This window comes from Castanea sativa, chromosome 5 (genome assembly GCF_040712315.1).
Source record: "Castanea sativa cultivar Marrone di Chiusa Pesio chromosome 5, ASM4071231v1".
Taxonomy (NCBI): domain Eukaryota; kingdom Viridiplantae; phylum Streptophyta; class Magnoliopsida; order Fagales; family Fagaceae; genus Castanea; species Castanea sativa.
In genome coordinates, this window is record NC_134017.1 from 42,074,297 (window position 1) to 42,100,126 (window position 25,830).

Sequence of the window (25,830 nt, forward strand, 5' to 3'; positions counted from 1 at the left end):
AGTGAAAAACTTAATTTAAATTAATTTTCATGCGCAACAAAGAATGTGAAGCATCTTTTTTCCCTCACTCTAAAAGTTTTTTATTCTTGCCGGAGCATGAGATAACATGTGGACAGTGACGTCATGTGATGAGGTCTCTTTGCCTAGCATATATGAAAAAAATTCCTGTAGTATGTTGCACTGTAACAGCTGAGAAAGTTTTACCGTAGACTCCCACCAGAAACACACACACAGATACACAGAGAGAGGGTGAGAGAGAGAGAGATGTGATTCCTTGCTTGGCATGAGAAGTCTACGTGAAGAAAGGGATTAGTAAGAATATACAGGTTGGTGTAATATGCCTTGTTATTTTCATATTTGTTGGCTTGTACGTATATGTCTAAATTTTACTAAAGCGTTGAGAGTACTCTAGGTTGACACTGCAGCTGATCTGATCGCTTTCTCTCTCTCTCTCTCTCTCTCTCTAAAGAGGTGAAATGTCCACAGAAGAATCACCTTGCCCCATCTCCACTCTAGCTTGTACCCTTTTTTTCACATTAGTTTTAACTTTCCTAATAAAGCTCTTATAAATAACCCAACCCTTCTTTTAGACACATAGGAAAAAAATAATAATAATAAAGATATAAAAGTAAAAAAAAAAAAAAAAACGAACAAAGCGCAAGATGAATTTATTCTATTGCGTACGAGCGTATATACCATATAAACAAGCATAACCAAATCTTGCCGTCCAAGCAACCTTTACTATTTCTAGAACTCTCTTTCTTTCCCGTCTTTTATAGCCTTTGTTCTCTCAGTTTTCTCTCTCTCCTGTCTCTTTGTTTCTCTTTCTCTCTCTCTCTGACGCAGTACTGGAATCAGCTCATGAGCTAAGAAGAAGAAAAAAAAAAGTGCGTAGAAGAACTAAATTCCTTTCCTAGTATAAAGAAGAAGGGGGTTAAGGAAAACGTGATTTAAAAAGTGACAACCTTGTTTTACTACTACTTCTTTTTTTCCTTTTCTTTTTTTTAAATTATTTTGTTTCTTTTTTGGGTTTTTTTTTTTTCTAAGTTTCTTTAATTTCTCTATGTCGGTGTGTTGGTAGCTAGAGTGATCTCTATACTTTGAAGAAGTGGAAGAAACCAGAGGGAAAATCGAGTTTTGGGATGGGCATGAGAGCAAAAACAAAGAGATGACATGGTGCAATGATTCAGACGATGATAGGGCTCTACAGATAATCACGGCCACTTCTAAAGAAAATACAAATGTTCTCGACCCATCCAAAACCGATGATATTAGGAACACCATAACATGCCCATCATGTGGCCAGGACATAGAGTTTCAAGATCAGGTTCATATTTTTATAATTTTGTACTTTTTTTTTTTTTTTGTGGTCAGCATATATATATATATATATATATAAATATATATATATATATATATATATATATATATATATATATATATATATCTGGTTGTCCTCTTGTTGTTCCTTAGATTTTTAAAATTGTATTAGTATTTGATTATTTAATTAGTATTGTTGTTGTCTACGTTTCTTTTTCTTTTCTTTTCTTTTTTTTGATAAATTTATGTGACTTATATAGGCCGGAATTCATGATTTGCCGGGGCTACCAGCAGGGGTGAAGTTTGATCCGACAGACCATGAAATTCTTGAACATTTAGAGGCAAAGATTCTGTCTGATACGCGGAAGCTTCATCCTCTTATTGATGAATTCATCCCAACACTTGAGGGAGAGAATGGAATTTGCTATACTCATCCAGAAAAACTACCAGGTGACTCTTACCCTAATTAATTAGCATATATATGTTTCTTTCATCTCTTAAATTCTATGATTTTGGGACAATAAATATTTACAAGGCACGAGGTTACACTATTTATTGTTAATTCTAGTAATGACAATGAGGCTAATAGTGAAATGAGTTAAGGAGGAAAGACACCTACTTGAGAATGATTGACAACATTTTCTTTTACGAGATGGGCAAAATTTGTAGGAAAAGATTTTAAATTTGGGTGCCGTGGAACAAATTACTAGGCACACACAATTCAAATCAATTTTCAGTACTGCCCTACAAATTATATTTACGGATTCTATCTCTATATTTGGAATATATGCGAATATGAAAACGTTATCTGTTGGAGGGTACGTCTCCATTCATAGATGTCATTTTGAAAGAAACGTAAAAACTAAAATCATGCACAAGGGTTTGCTGACCTCTCTTAACCAACTCATTTCAGTATGTTTTAAGTAAAAGCTTAAGTAAAACATCATGTTGCACTTCTACTCTCTCTCTCTCTCTTATCTTTTTCTCTTTTTTTTTTTTTTTGGTTGGCACTTCTACTCTCTTTAAGATGCCCACTTATATCATAAAATCTTAAATAGCACCACTTATATAATGGTTTTCGAGAGGTAAGAATCTTCTCTATTTAAATGTAAAGAGTTAGTTCATAGTTCAAATTTTATTTTTTACATCTAACTGTGCCTATGTTATTATCTTTTTAAGAATTTAAATGACTTGAAATTAAATATGTTTTTAAATTTATAATATTTAGTCCGAATCTTGAAACATAGATATTTGAAATGAAGAAATTCTAATTCTTTTTAACGATGTCTCTCCACTCCAATGTAACCTCAATCATTAATTTCTTCCCAATCTACTAGTTGTCATAATTGAAAAGAAACTAAATACATTATTGTGCATTTTTTAGAATAGCTTCATGTCTTATCTCCCCCCCCCCCCCCCCCCAAAAAAAACAGAATAGCTTCATGAATGACATAAAAATTAAAATTAAAAAGAGCTACCTTGTAATTGCACCAAAGAAATCTTCCATGGAAAGGCACTATTTTAGTATCTTAGGGCACAAATCTACATTGTAACTGCAAGACAAAGAAGAAGAAGATGCAAAAGAAGAAAGCCTAATGCTTTATAGAGTAAGCAAGAGATAAAAGCATTCATTCACATGATTTTGAACAAATTACCTCTTTGAAGTAGAAATGCGCATGTGCACACACGTGTATGCTTTTTTATTTAACATGTATTTAAATTATTAATACATATATTTTTATTTTTATTTTACATTTTATTAACATCCCCAAAGTATTTGCTCTCTCTCTCTCTCTCTCTCTCTCTCTCTCTCATGATTGGATCTCTCTTTTATTTCATTTCTTTCACATTAATGTCAAAGCCACTTCATTAGGAATGGAAAAATAACTTCAACCAGCCTTGCACTTGGCCTACCCCGCTCCCACCATGCACTTGCAAGTTTTACCAAATACATCAAAGTGGGGGCGAGGGCTTTGACCCAACCCTGCTTTGCCTCATTGTCCTCCCTAACCAAGCCTTAAGGTCTGTTTAGTTGGAGGAGTGGAAAAGTGAGAGGATAGAAAGGATTTGGATTTCTCTCATATGTGTTTGGTTGGAGGGGTGGAAAAGTGAGAGGGTGAAAAACTTTTTTGTTTAGTTGAAGAGAAAAAAGGGAGGATGGAAAATGTAGTTTATATAAATTGACTATTATGTCTTTATTATATAATAGTGGGAAAGTGAGAAGGGTAGGTGAGTGTAATAAAGTGAGGGTATTTGTGTAAATTACATCATCAACATCTTTTCCTCCCTATTTTCCTCCCAAATTGGGAGGATAAAAAAGTGTGGACCCGAAGGGATTATTTTCCTCCCCATTTTCTGTCTCTCTTGTTTTCTCTCCTGAACCAAACGGTGAAAAATGTCATTTTTCACCCTATTTTCTTCTTCCTATTTTTCATCATCCCTGTTTTCACCCTAACCAAACATACCTTTAGTCCCAAATTGTTTTAGGCCAGCAATGAATTCTTAACAAATTTGTTAAAATTCAATAAAATGTTTTTTTTCTCATGCTCTGGTACAAGTCACTATTGGGGAAAAAAAATACTCTTGTTAGAGAAATAGAATTACAACCCTTTGATTTGTAAGTTTGTAGACTTAAATATTATCAACCTTTTTCTAGTAAAGAGACACCTTTAGAATATGCTTAGTTTCATATATTTTATTTATAGTCAATTCCAAACTTAAGAAAAGAAAAAAGAAAAAGAAGAGGAGGTTCATGGTAAGGGATACACCTTATGTCCAATGCACTGGATCAAAGCTTGACCCTATAGTAGATTGATGGTATAGCATAAAATTTAGTTACTTTAAATTGATGCCACAAGTTTTCTTTTTAATTTTAATTCTGGATTTGATCAACTTAAATAGTAACTTGTCTATCTTTACGATGTATGGCATCTTCCTTTTTGTAATTACAAGTAATTCTAAATGCTGAATGCCCAAGTACTCTCTTATGATCTTATCAATTAATCAATGTCACTTTAATCACAATTGTACAACCCGTTTTGTATGCATATTTTGGTCATGCAGGAGTAAGCAAAGATGGTCAAATCCGTCACTTCTTCCATCGACCTTCAAAGGCATACACGACTGGGACTAGGAAACGAAGGAAGGTCCACACTGATGAAGATGGGAGCGAGACGAGATGGCACAAAACAGGCAAGACAAGGCCAGTCTTTGTTGGTGGGGCAGTGAAGGGGTACAAAAAGATCTTGGTTCTCTACACCAACTATGGCAGGCAAAGAAAGCCTGAAAAAACAAATTGGGTGATGCACCAATACCATCTTGGAAACAATGAAGAAGAGAAAGATGGAGAATTAGTGGTTTCAAAGGTTTTCTACCAGACACAACCTAGACAATGCGGTTCAAGTATTAAGGATTCATTGAATAACCAAAGCGTGCATGATAATAGTCCTAATGAGATTCCTATACCTAAAAACCCTACAGCTCTTTTGGAGTATTACAATACTCCTTTTATTAACTATGACCAGGGGGGCCATAATAGGGAAAGCCCACCACAACTAATTCCAAATTTGGTTGTCCAAGGTGATGGGTCTTCGTTTGTTCGATTAGCTGCAGATGCAAGCAAAGGAAAGTTTGAGAGAAAATAGTGATGGAAGAACTTTTGGTAGGGCTACAATATGACAACTACCCCTTTTTGGTTTGGTTGTCATGTTCTTGCTGTTGTGTAATAGTCAAGTAATTTAAGTTATTAGATTGAGATTTTAATGAGAGAAGAAAGAGGAAAGGGGAATAAGATATATGGCTTCCGAATCAGGTACAGAAGATTTGGCCATACTTAACACTTTATCTTGAAGTTTTTGTGCAGACAAAGAATATGTTGGGAGTGACGTTATCTTTTAGAACTGTACAGAGATGATTCCAACAGACATCCATATATGTTAGTGTGATAGGTTTTAGTTTCATCATTATATTCATCTATACTTTCCTCCTTTCAGAAACTTTTGACTGAATCTACACCCGCTCTTATTCTACCCAAGGGAATGGGATTATACAAGTGTTTCATTTTTTATTTTTAAATGATTGACATTTTCCTTGCTGATTTTCTATAAATATTTATATTGTCTTAAATTATTAATTTAAATTTGTGTTTTCTTGATGTGAAAGAAAGTGAAAATATTTAATTTAAATTTGTGTTTCCTTAGTACTAAAGGAAAATACTTAACAAAAATATTGGTTATTCCCCATCCATCAAGGATTATAATTGGTTATTAATATGAAAAAATATAAAAAAGAATTGGATATTTATAAATATACATGGTTGCAAAGGGTTTCATGACTTTCGTCTCAGGTGAGGCCTTTGTCCGAATTAGTATTCTTTTGTGAGTAGTAGTGTGATAGTGTGTTTTTTTAGCTTGAAAGATACCTGTCCTTGTGAGTTTTTCGTGTTTGGGGGGGGGGGGGGGGGGGAGTTATTGAGTGCATTGGGAATTTGAGATTTTGAGTTTATATGTATGTGAGGTTTATGACAAGTTTTTATTGATAATATTTATAATTCATATCGTTGATAATAGATTTTGGTTGGCGTTACTCTCAGGTAGGTATGAAGTTGGCTGGATTACATTAAACTTTTTGTATTTTGGTACTGACTATTTTATTATTTTTCATCTTTTTATTTATTTTTACAATAAATTAGTGTCAGAGCTCAAGAGTCAAGATGGATCTTGGTATGAAGGTGAAGTATAAAGTATGTATGAAATTGGTTTGATGAGCACACAAATTTGGCTTTTTGTGATAGAAACAATAGTTGATCACAATAAAGAAGGATTATTATTTCTTGAAATTTCAATCAATGCGGAGATTTTTTAGAAAATGACTCAAATTCTAAATTTTTTACTTTTTTTTTTGGTTCCTTGGTGAGAAAAAATAAATAAAGAAAGAATTTTTCCTAGTTAAAAAAGTAATTGGGTAGTCATTGTCCATCAAGGAAGATAATTGAAGCATTATAAATAGATATTATTGCAAAGGGTTTGCCGGTTTTAGTCCTTGGTTGGGGGCTCTACCTAAAGTAGTCCTTGTGAGGATTGGTGCTAGTAGTGTTTTTTGGGGTTGACAAATACTTACATGAGAGAGAGAGAGAGAGAGAGAGAGAGAGAGAGAGAGAGGAAACTATTGGGTGTATTACAGGTTAAGATTGTGACTTTGTGTGTATAAGATTTATGAATTAGTTTGCGCTTGTGAGATATTTTGTTCATGTTTATGTGTGTGAATTAGTAAGTGTGGTTTATGAGAGTGAGATTTTGATTTGCGAGGTTTGATTAAGAGTAGTTGCAGTGTATATTGTTGAAAGTGGATATTCAAGACATCTATCATTTATATATGATTTGATTTCTCATGCAATACCCCTTTTTTCTAATGGGTTTTGAATCTAAAATCATTTAGTGGTACATAACCAGATTGAGGTAAATCCATAAATTCAATTTAGTTATTTCCTGAATAATAAACCACCTAAACCTTGAATTGTCTTGTCTTATGACTCATCGATCAAATAGATTAATTTTTTGAAAGAAATGTTCAAGAAACATGTGATTGGTGTTGCTAGCGAATGTATGTATGGAGTTGACCAAGCCACATTTAATATTATTGTTTTGTGTATATGTTTCTATTTCTTGTTTATGTAAATGTGCTTCATTAGCCTCAAATTACAACAATAATGATTTTTACAAATTTTTTTATATTGAGTGTTATTAGGGACGTTAGAAATTTTGCTACCTAGATCATTCAAACTTATGTATGAATTTTTTAACAAAACAAAAGTGATATAATTAATAAATTTATTTATTGTATTATTTATGTGGCACCAATTACATGAATTGTCATGTTAGTTTTTAAGTATTTTATAGTTAAATTGCTATATTTTTATTAACCATTTTTATTTTTGTGTTAGGAACTCATAAGTAAACTCACTCTTGAAAACTAGCTTCAAACGGGAGGGTTCTTAAGAATTTATAAATACATGGTTAAGCTTACACTCAATTCATGTGGAACATTAGGATTATAACATACCACCACACTCCGCAACTTACTCTAGCGTCACTAACCCGATAATAGCCTTTTCTCTTTTTTGGCAGCTCCACTCACCTATGAGTTATATTAATCTAGCCTCTCTCCGAGATCTAACCACAAAGCCGCAACTCATTTGATCTCATAATCAATAAGTTACATCCGATTACTCGACATGCTAGTTGGCTTTGATACCTAATGCTAGGAACCCATGAGTAGAACTCACCTTTTGAAATCCAGTTTGCAAAGAGAGGATGTCCAAGAACTTATAACCACATAGTTAAACTTACACTTAATTTATATAGAACGTTAGGATCTTAACAATATGAAAGCTTTTAATTTCATCATTATGTACAATGATGCACTTTAGTCTAGAAACTCTTAGAACACAAATCTAGAATGATGTGAATTAAGAAAATATTGTAAATAATATTAAAAAAAAAAAAAAAAACTTAACTGAAAAATCTTAAACTAAAAACATAATCTAACCATAAACCAAATATACCCCCACACAAGAAAAAAAAAAAAGATTTAAGTGGAAAGCCACTTTACCTTAATATTAATTATGACATCTTTTCAAGTTTGTTTCTAAACTTGAGTTCACAACAAATAAAAGAATCTTATTTATCTATGAATAAATAAATAAATCTAACTACAAAAGTTAGAACCTAATGACACTAACAACAAATACAAGAATATCATTTGTATATGCATATATAAATGAATATCATGAATAAATAATCACTACAAAAATTTGGACTTTGTATCATGTTAGAATGGTCAAAGTATAAACATAAAAAATAATAATAAATTATGAAAATATAAAATAAACATTCATTTAGTTATAGCACTATGAATCAGCAATGTAAGTAAGAGTGACAATTTTATTATGTTAAGCCGATGAAACATTTTTAATTTATTATGCAATTGTAATTGTCTCTATACTTGTTTCTTAACTCGTTATCTTTGTCTTTGATAAAAATATTATAAACTAAAATAAAAAAACTCAACCCACTATATTAATTATTCAACCACACACCACATTCACCTAAGACCAAGCCATGCAGCATTGCCCTTCTCCCACTGATATAGTTCACTTTAGCACGTTAAATAAATAACTCACTACTCATACTATCCATTACCCAATCAAACGATGGCATTAACTTTACCATTATTATTTTTTCTTAAATCGCTAACCAGTCTAATATAAAAAATGATTGAAGAACCATGCCTTACCCTAAGCCCTAATTTGCATCACTGTTTATGAGAGAGAGAGAGAGAGAGAGAGAGAGAGTACCAGTGAAGGAAGATTTTTTGTTACAGATCTAGTTGCGAACGGAACGAGCGAAGAATTTATGAGCTCAACTTGGTGAATGCCAAAATGTTGATGCAAATTAGGGCTTAGAGTGAGGTGTGATGGCAACAACGAGGTATGGTTGGGCATTAATGATGGCATTGTGTTGTCACGGCAAGGTGCTGTTGCTAAATGGTGTGAGTTTTTTTTTTTTTTTTTTCTCTCTCTCTCTCTTTTTACAGACTGGCTCCCTCTCCCTCTCCCTCTCCCTCTCCCCCTCTTCTAATCATTGGTTGAGGGTTTTTTTTTTTTTTTTGAAAATTACAAAATAAGATCAAGACAAATAATATTAGTTTTTTTTTTTTTCCAAGGCTTAAAACTAGGCTTTTGATTTTGTTAAATTTTTTATTGTGTTTGGACAAATATTGTCATTGTTTGAGATATCTTGTGCGATTATATGGGCTATATTGTGTTGTTCTTTAGGCCAATTCTTTTGTTTAAGGGTCGGCCAAGATTATGTGAGGGGGGGGTGGGCCTTCATGGGCCCTATCCTAGAGTTTTTCTCTTGGGCTCACCATCTTTTTTCTCTTCAAATTGGAGGGAAAATTTAGAAAAAATGCTATTAAGAATAACATTATAAAAGTATCCTTACCTTTTTATTCTACTATTAATAAAAATAGTAAAATAGTAATTTACTCTTTATTCTTCAACTTTTCCATTCTCTCTACCAAACAAATATGATTAAAAATACACATATTTTCTATATATCCTCTTCCTTTTCCATTCTCTCATTCAAATAAAATGCAAAGGTGGAGAAGAGATAAAATTTTTAGGGTAGGTTTCTAACTCCACTCCAGCATAAATACTTTACCGTTTAAACCCCCTAGGAGTAATTGAAAGGTGTGAACACTCATGACTCAACCCACTTTAAAAGAAGTATTTTTCATTAGTAAACTTTTTTGAGAAGCATTTTTTTTAGTAAACTAAGCACGTATTTATAAGTCTTAAATCCACAACCGTATCCTCTACTTTGCTTGTACGATTAACAAGAGAAATAAGTATTTTAACAACTAAGGAATACTTCACCTGCCATGATATTTCTACAAAATATCTGACCGTAACCAATCATCTAACTTTTTTTTTTTTTTTTGGAGAAAGGTAACCCACTCATGTAACTTAATGATAAAGACAATGTAAATATCAATTTGATTACTACGTCTTGACCAACAATTTAGTAGGTTAACCCGTCTATTCTTGGCCACCTTTAACTGTTCAAAGTGGAATAAAAAAAATAGGTGATGTTCATTTTTTGCCGCTTACTGCACACAAATGTACAAAAAGTGTGTACGTTTATGTGCAATAAACAGTGTACTAATATTTACCCAAAAGAAATTTAGGGATTGAGAGAAATTTAGGGCGAAAAGACCAACTACCACTAGACTGGAGAAAAAATGTTTGTGCAAGCCAATGGAAAGGGATTGTAATTAAAGATTCAAGACCAACACAAATCAGAGACAACGGTAAATCTAGTAAATTTCGCAAATAGACACATAAGAGAAGCACTAAGAAAAAAAAAATGGAAATCAGAACAAAAAGAGTCACACTCAACATTACATTATCCTATTTCCTCATTAATGGAAATTTAGTGAAATGATGTTGGCCCTACACTAGACCAACGAATGATACAAGTACGCAAACCTTCTGTTTCGCACGCCAACCACAAATATCAGACTGGAAAAAAAGAGTTAATGGCAAGGTCACCACAAGCAAACTCTATAAAACATGCCCACACAAGAAAAGGCACAACTAAGAAATAAAGAAAATAAATTACGACGAAAAAGACTAACATATCTAGCCTAAATCTGCACATGTCGGTGACCGATAGTGTAAAAAAAAGCAACCTTTATAGTCACCCCTTGATAACTTAACTCCTCTAGGCTCTATACTAATCTATCAAATCAACTCCCTCTAGATTACACGCACGGTATCTTTACAATGACTTCTCAATAGTTTTTCATGACTTCTGGAGAATACATTTCTCATAGAGCGCAAGAATGTCTCTCTTGTTAGGATTCCTCAATTGCAGCAGTTCAGCACCAAAGTTATGCTTTGTTAATTCCTGCTTAAGTTTCTGGACAGTGAACTTTGTATAATCCTCCTGATTGGTTTGCTGGCTATGGTTATCCTCATCACCCTTGAACACCGAACCCCCATCTTCAGAGTGCATGTACTTGAGGGGGCTATTTGTGCTCCTAGACCTCTTGTTTCCTTTTACGATTTTGTCACTAGTATCCATGTCTTGAACGGATTCCAAACCCATTTCAAAGTCATCTACCCTTGGACGTTTCCCATGGGAAACAGTCTTAAGCTTACTATCCAGTGCTGTTTCATTAATACGAACTTTGGTCAACTCTTGCTGGAGCTTGTCAATTTTCGCTTGTGCGGATTGTAGATGAAGAGAGAGGGCTTCTGCCCTGTTGTTAGCCTCTGCATGTGCTGCACGTTCGGAGTCCAGAAGACTCTGAAGGGCTTGCACTGTAGTAGACCTTTCATCATTGTTCGATGTTAATAATGAATCTATTTCTTTCTCCCTTTCCTCTACTCTTGCCTCCAATAGTGCAACTTTTGAAACAGCATCCATCTCTGATACACGTATTCTCTCAACTTCATCTGCCAAATCATTCTTATGCCTCTCCAAATTTTCAATTTGCCTCTCAGCCCTCTCAATCTGCGCCAATCGTTCCATTGCCAACCTCTGCATCTCACTCTTTTCCTTTTGGGCAGTACCTGCTTCAGCCCGAGCTTTATCAGCTACTTCAGTTGCTCTCTTAGCTTCTCTTTCAGCGATTTTACACCTTTCCTGTACCTCATCAAACCGTTTGAACTCAGATACATACTTCTGCTCCAAATGGATCTTCTCCTGCTCCAGTATCTTTGCTTCTCTCTCAAAAGATTTGGCCCTATCATTTACATCATCTAACTTCTCATTCAACTCTTTGATTTGAAGCTTGAGTGATGATAATTCTGCATCATAACTTTCCACTTTCGACTCTGCAACCTGCAAAGGAATTGTCAGTCAAGTACCACCATCAATATCACACATACACCACAAGCATAATCATCCATTGCAACAAATGAATGTGCATGTGTGCATTGAGCAAGAGAGGGATTATACAAAAGTTCCCTTCCCTAATGTAAAGATCCAAGATGCTCACCTTCAACTCTGACTTTAGAGTTGTCAAACGCTGCTCAGCATATGCCAGCCTTGCTTCCTTGTCCTTTATTTCCTCTTCCTAAGTAATTATTGATAAGGGAAAAAATCTTTTTTATTCTCTAGCACAAAATTGATGGATCCATGTACAAATTTATATACCATGTGTGCTTCTCTGCACACACATGCATGTGGGGGTGGGGGATGTGCGTGTGTGAGAGATAGGGAGAGAACCTTACCTTTTCAGCCAAATTACCAGAGAATTCTTCCCTCAGAGCATCCTCCCTCTGTTGTGTTTGCTTATTTGACCGTTCTTGCACAATTGCTGCCTTTTCTAGAGCAGATTTTGCTTCTCTCACAGCAATATCATACTTCCTTTTCCACTCCCCAGCTTCCTCTTGAGCAGACTGCGCTTGTTCCCGAGCAGCTGCAAGCATTGCTTCAGCAGCACTGCTTCGGGACTTGAGAACTGCAATTTCTGAACTAGCTTGATCTTCCTCAGCTTTCTGCTTTGACAAGAACTGTTCATATTTTCTTTTCCAGTCTAAAGTATCTTGCTTGGAAGAATCCAAGGCTTTCAATAAGCTTGAACTCCTCTCCTCCAGCGAACTGCAATTCCCCTGCAGATTACTTATGCGACTCATATATTCATCCGCAAGCTTCTTCTTGTCATTGATAGCATCTTCATAACGCTTCAGATATTCAGACTTGTACTTCTCACTTGCTTCCAGCTGCTTGTTAAGCAACGCCATCCTATCTTCAATGGATCGGCACTTAAGCATGAGGGAGTTCTTCTCTGATCTGACTTGATCTATTAACCTCTTAGTGAGGTCAAGTACTTGACCTTCCAAACTGGAGAGTTCAATAGGATCAGGTATATACAAAATCATGCAAACACCCCAAAATGAAAACAAAACCCAAACAACCCTAAAAGAATAGGAGGGAGAGTGCTGAGACAAACCTTTCATGCAAAAACACAGCCAATTTCTGCCATTTTCCTGGACCATGAGATGATGCTTCATATTCGGATAGAAGAGCATCAAGAACCTGCATTACATTTTACAACTAAATTCAATGGGGAAGGTATTTCCAGTAAGAACTTTAATGCCATAAACCGTGTATTTTGGTAATAAAGATGGCATGTTTTGTATATCATGTAGAATGTAGATGATAAATGTTATTAGCTCTTGAGACCCTTTTTACCAACTTTAAAAGTTATTGTATTATAGCAAAAATATATTAACATCAAATAGTATAGATCAAAGTTCAAACATGTAACAGATAAATGCTTTATACAGAGACAACTAGAGATGGTAACAGCCCTTACCATAAATTGAAAGATTTGTGTGGTTTGTCTTTATAGATAAGGAACCAATAATGCTAATATAAGCCTGACATACAAATATGGCAATATAGAAATTATGAAGCACAAATTCCTCCAAGACAAACCAAGCAGCTCAAGACAACTCATAATCAGGCTGGCCATAGTTCATCCAGCATAGCTAGGCCGCTAGATCCACACTCCCATATCATGAAAAAGGTTTCGATGTTCTTTCTGAGACAATCATGCTATAGAAACCAAGAATTCCACTTAAATATGCTCATAAACAAGAGAAAGGACTGATTAAAGAAAAACTTTGGCTGGTCAGACTGTTAAATCAGTCATCCATGAAAAAATAAAAATTTGAAGGCACAGTTTCTATAAAATCATCTAATATGTAGGATTTGTATTTCAAAGTACGATTCTAGCTCCAATAAATCCAATAATCAGCCCACATACACACTTTGCCTTATCCTCACTCAATGCTGTCACACATTTGATAGACAGGACAAGTCAAATATATTCTTGAAAAGCAACAGTTGCAGTAGCACAATTCTTCAGACTTCAAAGTCAAATATTTCCAATTTATTGTGTCCCAGATAACCCGGGAAAACCTCATTTAAGGACAGCATGGCTTGATGCTTGTCAAACTAATTAAGCTGAGTATCCCTCATAAAATAAAACCTTCAACATGATAAAACCTAATGACATCAAAAAATCCAAATAACTATTTAATACTAAGGCAAAAGAGAATAACTTGACATAATCTAATTTTCACATGATTTCAAAACAAAAAAACATCTAAATGACCTTGTTTGTTATAAAACATGATGCCAAAAAATAATTTTTTCTTCAAGACACTTTACATGTTTAAGAACTAGAAAATGGGTGCTTACCTTCACAACATTATCTATATTTGCATCAGAAGCATGGCAAGCTGCTCTCAGCCTCTTTTCCATAGTTTGTATAGCACTTGAACATCGCAAGTCTGCCTCCATATATGCATTCCTCTTATAATCCTGCATCAATGGACCAATTTACATTAATAAAAACAGATGCAAACACTGTTTGTAGCTTCATATGCACATTAACACCAATTTATACTTCCAAAAAAAAAAAACAAGTTGGGGTTGGTCGCTCTTTTATTTTAACCATAAAATGATCTATTTAAACCTACGAATAAGAAAATTTAAGAATGAAAATGCAATATATTAAGAAAAAGGTTAAAATTTTGGTTTGCCAATGATAAACTAGCCCTTGTCCCAAAAGCTTAAATTGTTAATCATTAACCATTATTCTAACAGTCCTCATGTATGGGCCTTCTAGGTAAGCTATATTAGTTGCAATAAGTACAATACAACCTCATTTTAAATTGACTTCCCACTTCAATTAAAGCCCACCCCCCCCCACCCCCCTCTCTCTTCCTCCTTTTTCCCCTAATAAGCTATGATGCACGGACATGGACACGGCGATACGGTAATTTTTGAAAAATAATAATACGACACGGCATGGACACGGCAATTAAAGAATTAATTAAATTTTATATTTAGGCATATTTTTTAATATTTTTAGATATAAAATATTTTATGCCTAGAATTTAAATTATGTTAGAACTACAAATAAGTAAACTAACACCCAAAGTAGTACAATAATACACATAAAATGTTTAGAGTACAAACCAAAAGTTTAAATAGACTACATTCAAGATCAAACTAAAAAGATAATAGAAAAACAAGCTTTTAAACTTTTGGGATTAAAAAAAATAAAAATATGTGTGTGTGCAGTGAGAGTGGGATTAAAAAAAAAAAGGCGTCATAACTTATATCGTGTTATAAGACTACAGTACACAGATATAGCATATCTGAAAAGAAAAAAAAAAACAGAGAGAGAGAAGAGAAGAGGTTAGATCGGACTTGTCCAAGCCGAGAGAGAGAGAGAGAGAGAGAGATCAGAAAGGACAGAGAGCACGGCGTCGACGGCGACTGTCTATGGAGCTCGCCGATCGGCCCAATCTAGCACCGGCGACTGTCTATGGGTTTCAACTTTCACAGTAATGACTTCTCAGACCACCGGCGATTGTCAAAATCTGTGCTTTCTGTTTTTCTTTTTCACTGCTGGCATGTCCACCGTGTCGGAGAAGCGAGGAAAAAAAAAAAAGACACCGCTCAAACACCAGAGAGTCGTGCTGGTATCCGTGTCCGACACGTGTCGAACACCGATACGTCGCCAAAAATGGCGTGTCGGTGCAACCTAGCTAATAAGTGGAGCCCAACTTGTACGATTTTTAACTTTTTTTAAATATGTAAAGTGGAGACAAGATTCGAACTCAGGACCAAAAAGCATAAGTTGTTAAGATATGGTGAATTTAAACATTTAACCAACAATCTAACCATTTGAATCACACTACTATACCCATCTCTTTCTCTCTTTTTTCTCCCCTCTTCTCTCTAATCCCAACTATCTTATCCATTAGTTGAAAGAACAAGAGAGCACGCCATAAGATCCGCAATAAATGCATAGAATGCATTAAAATTGTTTGACATACAAAAGAAGTCTATGTCATAAACTAGCTAGATTAAGAACAGAGTAAATAACTATACTTCCAACCAACGGCGCCCCCCAGCCTTCATTACCAATGACAAAGTCAATGATCAACACTTATAATAGGGCATTTGAGCATTACATTGCTCTGCATGTACCTGACCTTTTTGGAAGTGATAGGCAAAAGCTCAATAAGTAAACTTCCCAATAATTATACAGGTTAGAAGATACAGTCCGTGTGCCAGTTAATATACATAATACTTGTTAGATACTGCAATAATTTTTTTTAACAAAGTTTTCCTCTAAACTAGGTTAGAGGAATTTCCTCCCACCCATTACATGGTGATTAAAATAATCTATTACATGGTGATTGAAATGATCATGCACGCTCATTAAGCCAATTAAAAAAGGAACATGAAATCTTAATAGATCATTTGACCAAAAAAACACATGGATACTCAATTTAGTCGCCACATAAAAGGTTGGAGCATCTTTCCTCCAAAATGGTTAGAGGAAAACTTTGTCCCATTCTTTCCAAATATTTCCAACAATGATCTACAGGATGTAAGCTTATAATTCAAGCCTTGCACCAAAAACTTTTGGGTGCCCGTGATATGGCCCAACACTTTGCATTTGAAATCATTGGTTAAGTCCTTTATGAGTGATTCCCCTTTTTTTTAAGTTACATATGCACCCAATGGATTTTGAACCCATAACCTCCCCCTCCCCCTAGAATTTACAAGGGGAAGAGGTGCCAATTTAAGCTAGAATTCATTGCAAGTGGTTTTCACCCAGTAACTTCTCAACATGTACTACAGCTTACAAGCTCCCCAAAAAATAATCAAATGAGAGACAATAAAAATATACATGAGAGATAAAAATGCATGTGTGAGCACAACCACAGGCATAGTTTGTGCATTTAGATGCGCTTTAAATTCCAGAAACTTGTAAAACTGCTGTAGTGAGGTCCAATAGCACTCGTAAAATGAAGTGTTCTCTAATTGTATTTTTAAGAAACAGTTACCTCAAATTCTTTTCTAAAAAATTTCTGGAGTAAATCCTCATATTTCTTCCTCGTAGAACCAACTCCAACAGCACCAGCATTAAATGTAGCCAAGGATTTTTGAACTGCTTCTTCATGTGTTTCCCTTAATGTAACCTAAGGCACTAGAATTAGAAAATGATAGAAATAATAAAAAATTAGGTCATAAACCATCACTTACTTCCTCTGGTGGCTTTGAACGGTCAAAAGAAGACTTATAAACATCAGTAGCAGAATCAAACGCTCTCCTACACTCAGCTTCTTCAACACTCTGCAAAACAGTAAAATGGAAACTAATAAATTACCGATTGTCCCAAAAGCTTAAGTTGTTAGGAAATGAAGAATTAAATAATTTTTTTAAAGATTCTTACAATCCCTCTTACATGTGGGCGCATACTCTGCCTTAATAAGTGGAGCCCAACACGTGGTATTTTTAACAATTTAAATCAGAAGTAAAGAGAATACAGGGTTCAAACTCAAGACCACCTCCTTTAATACCATGATAAATTACCAACTGTCCCAAAATCTTAAGCTGTTAGTGGATTTAATAATTTAATTAATACTCTAATGTAAACTATATAAAAGCAAGACAATTATAGCATTGAAACATTTTGGATATTTTTCTTTCAAGAGTTCTTCCAGGGTTGAGATTCCTATTAAACCCTAAGATTTTGTATACGCTATGCATAATGGTTATTATTTTTTCCTTCTTTAGTTAACATTGCAATTTAAACTTATAATAAAAAAGAAAAAAGAAAAGAACATGGCATATAGCTTTGTGAAAACAAGTAAAATGTGTATCTTATATCAGTTTTAAATGAGGGAAACTAAGTGCTACAGCATTTTGATAAGAAAAGAATATATAGTGTCACATCTGTGTAAAGGCCAGGGAAGGGAAGAGAGCATAACTTTTGGTTTGATTTAATGTGAATGCATGGCTTTGGGTTAAAAACCTTAGTGCAAGCAAAATTGGAGTATTTATTCAATGAATGAACCCAAAAGTACATGACCAAACGTTCTACCTCAGCAACTGTTTTGTTTTCATTGTTAAATATTTGATAACATCTGGCCTCATTTACGCTACCAAAGTTCAAGAGGCCTTATGTGGCCTCCAATTCACAACACTTATTGATGGAAATCAAACTGGTTACATGCCCATTAGATGGGCTTTCTAAAACAGCACCAACTTTTTAAAAACCCTTTTTTTTTCTAGGTACAGCTTTGTCAAACAGCTCATTTTCAAAAAGCTACAACAATAAGTTATACCAAATGGACATTACGATCCGTTTCCCTCCAGCTTTTTCATTTAACTTTTATGTACAGCCTTTTAAAACCTCACTTTTTTAAAGTACAAGCATCCTTTAGCACACTTTCAGCAAAAAGCAAAATAAGATGATGCCAATAAGCTCACCTCCACCATATTCTAGGTCATGGATTCCATTGGATGCATGTGTAATTGGAAATGAGCAATTCCTATATACAGACTTACTGTCACAGATAGCCTAATTGATTTCTAGTAAGGATAAATTGTTGGGGCTGGATATAATTCCTTAACAAGGCAGAGAATGCATAATTTAAATTGGAAGCAAACATTATTTTGAGTTGACTTTCTTGCAATAGTTACATGTCCCCCTACCCCCTCCCCCCCCCCCCCCCCCCCCCCCCAAAGCGTAACATTGGAGTCCAGCCATGCCAAAAAATAATTACCATAAATAATCATCTTAATGATCATTTGAAATCACCAATACGAGCAACATGTTCTACCGTTACGTATCTACTCTATATGCCTGTATCCATTTTTTTTTATTGGTACGTCATGCAAGCACTCAATGGGTTTAAACCTAGGCCCACACTTTCCATTCATTCTTAAAGAGGGAGGAGCTGTCATGTGAGCCAAAGCTCGTTGTCTGTTCCTGTATGAAAAATTATTCACTTCCACATGAGAAAATAAAGAAACCAGCAAAAGGCTCCACATAAGGTTTTTTAATGCTTTCTGATTCTTTAAATATAAAAATCCATCTAATTTCATAGGTACATTCCCAATATAACATATTATTATACATAGGTCAATCAAATTTAATATATCTCTAATATAACAACTGTTACTACTTAATATTCATTAAAAATTCCCTCTGTAGTGTGAGTTTCATCAATTTAACTGCTGTGATGAATGTAGATTTCCTTATCATGCATGCAAATAAACGATTTGGAATACATACCTAACACTTTCCTTTGAACTAAACCATCATAATTTACAAGAAATTTTACGAAATAATACTAACCTGCCATGACGAGGAAATTGTAGGAACTGCACCATTATTAAGAGCCGCAATATAAGATTCTGTAATACCAACCAATATGGGACCTGTCATTACAGTTGCCCCAACTTGCTTTGGCCTTGTTCTTTCAAAAACAAACTTTGTCAATGCATCCAGTCCAGATCTAAATTCAGGCCTTAGTCTGTCCAACTGCATTTAAAACCAAATAGTTAAGAAATAAATAATATTTTAGAAAGAGAAAATAACAAAGTTGGCATATGGCTATACCCAAAAATAAAAAATAAGAAGGAAAAAGAAAAGACGTGGAAAAATAATAGGATGCACAAAGAACCATAAAGTACTAACTGAAATTTGATCAAGTCTCTGGAGGTCATTTTCGTTGTTCAAAGGCCGCACAAGGGGGAAGCATTCTCTATCGGGGAAAAGAGCTCTGATAGAATCCCGAATCTATTGATCAATATTGTTAAAAAAATCAGCACCACAAAAGAAAGAAAGAAAAAAAAGTTTCAAAATCCAGTTCTCAACCCCCACCATACATTTGAAGAGACTATGACAGGTATACTAAAACCATAAATGGGAACCCAAAAAAAAAAGAACCAAGAAATAAGCTTCAGGAAAAAAATGGACAATCTCATTACAATAATCTAGAAAGAAAGAATGGCAAGGATAGGCACTCTGGTTCAAACCATTGTCATTGCTCACTTCCTTTCCTCTCGTTTTTCTGCCCCTTAAACAGTTTATGTCCTCTTTTTTATAAGCTTTTCCTTCAAGGGATGCAAGAGGGGATATTTGAACTAGTAATCACAACTTCACGAGGCATTTTTCCCAGCCGACTGTTACCCATTAGGGTCATTACAAATTTACAACTATGTGCTTTAGAAGTACTTCATTTCCAAAGTTAAACAAATTTTAAATCTCAATGCATCTATTTGCATGTTGGACAATCCAAAACAAGGGCAGAGCCAGTGAATTAAGGGGACCCCCCCCCCCCACATCCTTATAATATCCAGTGCAACTAATCGACTATTAGTTCTTTGATCTTTCCTATATCATCTAAATATTTTAGGGTTCAAAATGTATCAAAAGAAAGCAAAGATAAGGGGGGGGGGGGGGGGAAGAAGAAGGAAAATAAGGAAACAATACTTTTGATCAAAGAGAAAAAAAATACTACATAAAACAATATTATAATTACCTTTCAAAAATTAAAAATTATGTTCATGCAACAGTTTGTTCTTCTTCTTGAAAGATTGTTTATAATCAATTAAATTTAATTTACTTGTTTAAATGTTTATTGATACAAAAACAACAAAGCCTTACTCCCAAAACTTTTGGGGTCAGCTATGTGTCTCAAAAAACTAATTAAGATGGACCACATATATTCCGCGTCATTTTATCATATCCAAAATCATACTTGTCGTCACCTCCTTAATTAAACAATGACTAAAAGTGGTTCAAAAGATTGATTTAAATAATGGTCACATCAATACATTTTTCTGAAACAAATAGAGCATTGGTGTTTTAACACATTTCCAACATACACCTAGCCTCTTTGCAAGAGTGTCTAGGTTATGTAGAAGAGCGTGAGCATCCCTCAAGACAGCTAACCTTACCAAGAATTAGCAAAAACCAAAGCATAATTGCTCTCATATATTCCCTCAGCAATCTTTGTTTGATAGGTAAAGAAAAACTACATTAAAAGGAAAGTAAGAGTACATTCTGCTCCCCAGTACACTGGCAGTGTACTACAGGAAGTCAGAAAATTAAGCAAAAGTGCACACATCTAAAAAATATACAAAAGGGAAGAGATAGGAAAGACCACTCAGAGCAGTCAATCCAGTCAAACAAAGAAAATACTCCCACAGCAATCTTATAACTACAACAAGACCCAGATAATACCTCATTTTTGGCAGCCATATCTTTTCCACTACCTTGAACTGGCCTTAAAGCAAGTTCCAGGTAGTCACGGGGTGTTATTCTTCTATCATCCTCTACTAAGTCCAAATAGAAGTCCTGCATGTAAGACGTTAAGCATTACCACATAAAATATATATTTTAAAAATAAACAAAAATATAATCCTTCAATGTTTATCTCCCCCCACCCCCCCCCAAAAAAGCAACTTCGTGAAATCAAAAGTCATTTTGCATGTACATACATTACATATATGGAAGATGAAAATAATACAATTCATAACAACATACCCTTAGAAGCCAAACAAAGATTGGGGAGAATTGCCCAATTTCAGAAGCTGTAGTCCTTCCTCCAGAAGCTCTAACACGGATATGTTTTGTCATTTGAGTGACAAGAGAGAGACGATCAAGTGCAGCCTCATCTATGCCGCCCATCTAATTAATAAGGAACATAAATAGGCAGATGCAGCAATAAATCCAGAGAGAAAAAGTACTCTATGAACAGTATACTCTAACCTTATGTCAAAAAGTGTACCAAATCATAAATTAATTCATTTAAAAAATAAATTATTTTCAATTATATCTACAGAAACTGTTGGCAATCAAGGCATTAGCATAAGTTGCCCCAACCTGGTTGTAAATAAACATGCTAGATAAGAGGACAGCCAAGGAGAATATCTGGGTGCTGTATGTTCCCTGTTAAACAAAAAAGATGATGCTGTAAGATGACATAATCTAACAGAAGGATACTAGGTGAGAAATTAAGTATTACAGAGTTGAAAGTAACTTTAGAAGTAATTTAGTAAGCAGTAATTAGGGAGTAACATAGAACTGCAGGGTATTTTTTTATATTAAAAGTGCAGAGTATAAATTGAAATTCTTCACAATATTCAAATAAATTTAAATTAGTTGAAATATCCAACAAATTTCAATAGCATTAACACCAAATAAATAATGCTCATTACTCTCTGAACCAGAAAAAATATGAACAATAAGCAAAATCATCTTCAGTATAAAGAATGAAAGCTGACCGTTTGATCATAAGCATCTATTCCTTCACTATCCAATAATAAAAGATTATACTCAGTTCCATCAAGAGCAGTTCTCTTCAACGGTGCACTCCACAACCAAAGCCCCTTTGTGCAGGGCCGATGAGTTGAAGCTACTTGAAATCCACTACTCCTCCCAAGAAGCTATAAAAAAAATTAAAAAAAAAAGGTTGAGACAAATGCCTTGGTCAAATAGTGATTTGTAACATTAGAACCTTGGTAATAGTGATACGCAAACATATACAGTAATAACAATCAACAAATATGAGTACTGGATCATAATACTTCACATTCAAATAGTGATCTGAGTTCCATATAGGGCTACTGAAAGTTTTTTTTTTTTTTAATACCTTCTATAACGTATAAGTGGGATAAAATCTCTTCACAAAATGTTCAAAATATGGGTTGTTTTATTACCAAGAATAATTTGAGAGTTAATGCTTCAAAATGGAAAGAAAGATTGGGAAAAGAGACAGAAGCAGAGAAGTAACCAATAACAATTATTCTAAACATTTTACGCATGTGGATCAAATGAATTGAGACAACAAAATCATGGGTTAACCACTGGTATCTGTTATGTATTCTATTACTGGCCTATGAAATACTTAGTGCTCTGATTATAATATTCAGTTTTCCACGGGATTTAAGAATCAAAACAATGCAAAATCAGAGTCAGAAACATATGGAATTGTCTCTTTTCTGAAATGTTGCACGTATGGAAGGAAAGAAGCAGATAAATCATTTATGGAGTGGATCATCTTTAAAAAGGAGAAGAAAAAGCTGGCAGGAAGAAGAGTTAAGCAGAAATACTTATTCTTTATCTATTCTTCGTGCCGTATTTAAATTCCCCACAACAAACATAGCAAGAAGAATCTACTGCAAAGAGTTCAATATTAAGCCTGACTGAAACAATTCACATGAGGCAATTAAAAATTAGAATACTTTTTTATTTGTGAGTTATGCACACATTTAGTGGTCTTTGATCCACCCTATTCTTACAAGGGTAGTAGGAAACATTTAAGCTAAAGCTCGTTGGCCTTAAAAATTAGACGACGAGGTTAAAATCCTCCATAAGATCATACCACTAATATGGAAATTCTCTTATTTAATTCTTATTAAAGAAACAAAAGCATATTCTAATAAAATAAAAGCTCAAACCACTCCAAGGGAAAAGGGGTGACACCAGCTATTGAAAATGACACAAGGATTAAGGGATATCCAGAAAAAGATGTGAGACAACGGCATCTGATTCTTATGACCCTAAATAAATACAGCTAATGGTCAAACATGTGACCCAAGGGCCAACCTGAAATGACCGGATCGATTCAAGACTATATACATTGAAGGCATAAAAACCCATCAATTTAATGGCCCTGTTTTCCATCTTAACTATAACCAATGGACTGACTTTTTTTCTCTACACATTGTTTATCTTGCAACAGCCTTTTAATAGTTTGGGTCATTCCTTGTGTTGTCACCCTCAGCAGAAGACCTAAGACATATTCTCTCAGCATTCACAAATGTAGACACCAAGAAAATTTGAAAAACAACCTCATCCACCAGTTACCCACTGCATATGCTGCCTGCTATTCCCTTTCCATGTTTACTTTCTTATGATTCAAGTCCTGTAGCAAGGTCTTACACGCGGTGCAAGTTTTGGGTCAAAGCGTACAACTGTACAACAAATTCCAAAGCCTTGGCCCCTCAATGCGTAAGGATGCAACGAGTTACGAAATATAGCAGTATGCCACTAGATTTTTCACTTCTCCAAGGCAATGAGACTCTCAAAATTGCCATCAAAACTTACTTTACATTGACAACCATGACCATGTAGTTTTACTAACAACTCCAGAATTGCTGGAAATCACAAATGCACTATCAAATTAGCACGCTGTAATCCCTTACTTTGAAACCCAAAGCTTCACATCCCTAGAGAAGCAATACTCTCTAAAATGCTAATGAACTTTACTTTTCAAGCAATTATAATACCTAACACAAGCACTAAAACTCTCCAGAAATCGCTCAAACTCGCAAACCCTAGAAAAAGCCACCTCAATTCTCACTTCACAAAAACAATGGAAACAAAAGCACAATTCATTTGCTAAAACCTAATTCCACAAACCCTAAATTCCACAAAAATTTTCAACAACAAAAAATCAATTTCACGTAGCAAAACGAAACCAGAAAAAAAAAAACGCACCTGGTTGAGAATATAGCTCTTGCCCTGGCGAGCGCGACCACAGACGGAGACGACGCCGACGGGACCCTTGACGAGTTGGAGCGCGGCGACGGCCTCCGGATCCATCCGGAACTTTCCTTTCTCATCGGAGTAAACGAGTCGGATCGGCCTCGCCGGACCGGTGACCGGCGACGCAGAAGGAGAGAGAGAAGGAGAAGAGGAAGATTGAGGAGAAGAATCGGAAGAAGAATTGTCTCTTCCTCTGAAATACTTCAACATCGTTGCCTTTGATTTGGTTTGTTATAGTCTCTCTGATCTGTTTCTTTGCTTTGATTTGATTTCTTTCTGTTCTATATATCTCACTGTTTCTTCGCTTTCTTTTTCTTTTTCTTTTCGGGGCACTGAGAGGCTGAGAGGAAAGGGAGGGTTTAAAAATTGGGGAGGGAAAGGAGTAGGTGATTTTTGGCCTTTTTGGGCTTTATACTTTAAACTTTAAAGTGAACCTGCAAGCTGCGAAGGGACGGTGAAGTTACGCTTATGTACCTGATTTGTTAGGGCGGTTGGGGCTTTTTCGGTATTTGGATGCTATTGTTCTTTTTAGTGTTAAGTCAGAACAACAGCGTGGATATAAAGCTAGACTAATAGCATGAAGTCATTTCTGTTTGAACTTTGAATATTGTTTTCAGATTTTTTTTTTTTTTTTTGGCATTCTTCAGAAATTGTTATGAGAAAATATATTGTTTTCTAGTGTTTTTTCAATCTCAAAACTTCTTTGGCACTTGTTTTTAATTGCGATTTATTTTAGTTCTTAATCTTTAATGCTATTTTTTAAAAATGTGGTAAAATTTTGTCTATAAACTTTCACAAAAATTCGTTTTTTGTATATAAACTTTCAAAAGTTCATTTTTCGTTCATAAACTTTGCAAAATGTTCTACTATTCCTCCTATAATTTATGTATGTTAGTTTATGTTCAATGTAGCATAACAGGGTGTTGACATGATATCTGACTTGGACTAAAAGCACTAGCATTCGGGGATGCAAAAAAGTGTCTATTTTATCCTCAAACACCTCTTTATTTATTTTATCAACCTATTTTACATCTCTCTCTGCATCTCAATTTTTATTTTTACATACAACCTAATAAAATAATATAAACTGCTTAATAAAATAAAATAAAAAAAGTAATCCTCTCTCGCTTTCCTCCGATCTCTTTTTCTTCACCCACCACTACAAACACCACACCCCAACCACAAATACAGCCAACCACCATACCCACCTTCCACCACAACCAAAACCAACCTCCACTACCACCACAATGACAATCTCAATCAGTCCAAAAATCAGTATCATAGCAAAAAAAAACTAAGCTAGCATAGCATAGTAGCCACCACCCTCACCCATAGCACAGCAACCACCACCACCACCACCTAAACTCCAACAACACCACCACCACCACCACCACAGCCAATTCCATACCCACAAACCCAAATAAAAAAATGGAACAAAAATCAAATTAGACCCATAACTAGACATGGCAAAAAAGGCAGGTTAGGTTGGATCAATCGGGTTTGCAGGTCAATCGAGTCATGAGTTGTGTTAGGTAACTCATATTTTTCAAACAAGTTTTT

At 34.8% G+C, this 25,830-nt stretch overlaps 2 protein-coding genes across 5 annotated transcripts; one reads left to right on the forward strand and one right to left on the reverse strand.

Moving 5' to 3' along the window:
- Positions 1-729: 729 nt before the first annotated feature.
- Positions 730-5,473, forward strand: LOC142633415 (NAC domain-containing protein 73-like). 4 transcript variants are annotated; one of them, XM_075807660.1, is made up of 4 exons: positions 730-887; positions 1,086-1,327; positions 1,581-1,770; positions 4,384-5,473. In XM_075807660.1, the coding sequence occupies exons 2-4, from the start codon at positions 1,169-1,171 to the stop codon at positions 4,962-4,964; spliced, it is 930 nt and encodes a 309-aa protein (XP_075663775.1). In that variant the 5' UTR covers positions 730-887; positions 1,086-1,168; the 3' UTR covers positions 4,965-5,473. The 4 variants fall into 4 exon arrangements, with proteins under 4 accessions (XP_075663775.1, XP_075663773.1, XP_075663772.1 ...); XM_075807658.1 differs by having other exon boundaries at positions 748-887; positions 1,082-1,327; XM_075807657.1 differs by having other exon boundaries at positions 776-957; positions 1,082-1,327.
- Positions 5,474-10,257: 4,784 nt separating this feature from the next.
- Positions 10,258-24,657, reverse strand: LOC142635984 (uncharacterized). The gene is made up of 14 exons (XM_075810032.1): positions 24,223-24,657; positions 22,005-22,166; positions 21,604-21,669; positions 21,265-21,408; positions 20,962-21,075; positions 19,411-19,512; positions 19,069-19,254; positions 16,968-17,057; positions 16,769-16,903; positions 14,100-14,222; positions 12,844-12,929; positions 12,122-12,734; positions 11,887-11,964; positions 10,258-11,729 (listed from the first exon to the last, which is right to left on the reverse strand). Exons 1-14 carry the CDS (start codon positions 24,478-24,480, stop codon positions 10,686-10,688), a joined length of 3,201 nt encoding a protein of 1,066 aa, XP_075666147.1. The 5' UTR covers positions 24,481-24,657; the 3' UTR covers positions 10,258-10,685.
- Positions 24,658-25,830: the final 1,173 nt, after the last annotated feature.

What these genes read in the sequence shown, in the direction of transcription:
- LOC142635984 (XM_075810032.1), bottom strand. Translation starts at nt 24,480, where the DNA reads ATGTTGAAGTATTTCAGAGGAAGAGACAATTCTTCTTCCGATTCTTCT. An exon ending in ATATAGATAATGTTGTGAAG is followed by an intron (nt 12,930 to 14,099) that starts GTAAGCACCCAT and finishes AATGTAATGCAG; the next exon opens with GTTCTTGATGCTCTTCTATC. An exon ending in CTGGTAATTTGGCTGAAAAG is followed by an intron (nt 11,965 to 12,121) that starts GTAAGGTTCTCT and finishes ATAATTACTTAG; the next exon opens with GAAGAGGAAATAAAGGACAA.
- LOC142633415 (XM_075807660.1), top strand. Translation starts at nt 1,169, where the DNA reads ATGACATGGTGCAATGATTCAGACGATGATAGGGCTCTACAGATAATC. An exon ending in ACATAGAGTTTCAAGATCAG is followed by an intron (nt 1,328 to 1,580) that starts GTTCATATTTTT and finishes TGACTTATATAG; the next exon opens with GCCGGAATTCATGATTTGCC. An exon ending in TCATCCAGAAAAACTACCAG is followed by an intron (nt 1,771 to 4,383) that starts GTGACTCTTACC and finishes TTGGTCATGCAG; the next exon opens with GAGTAAGCAAAGATGGTCAA.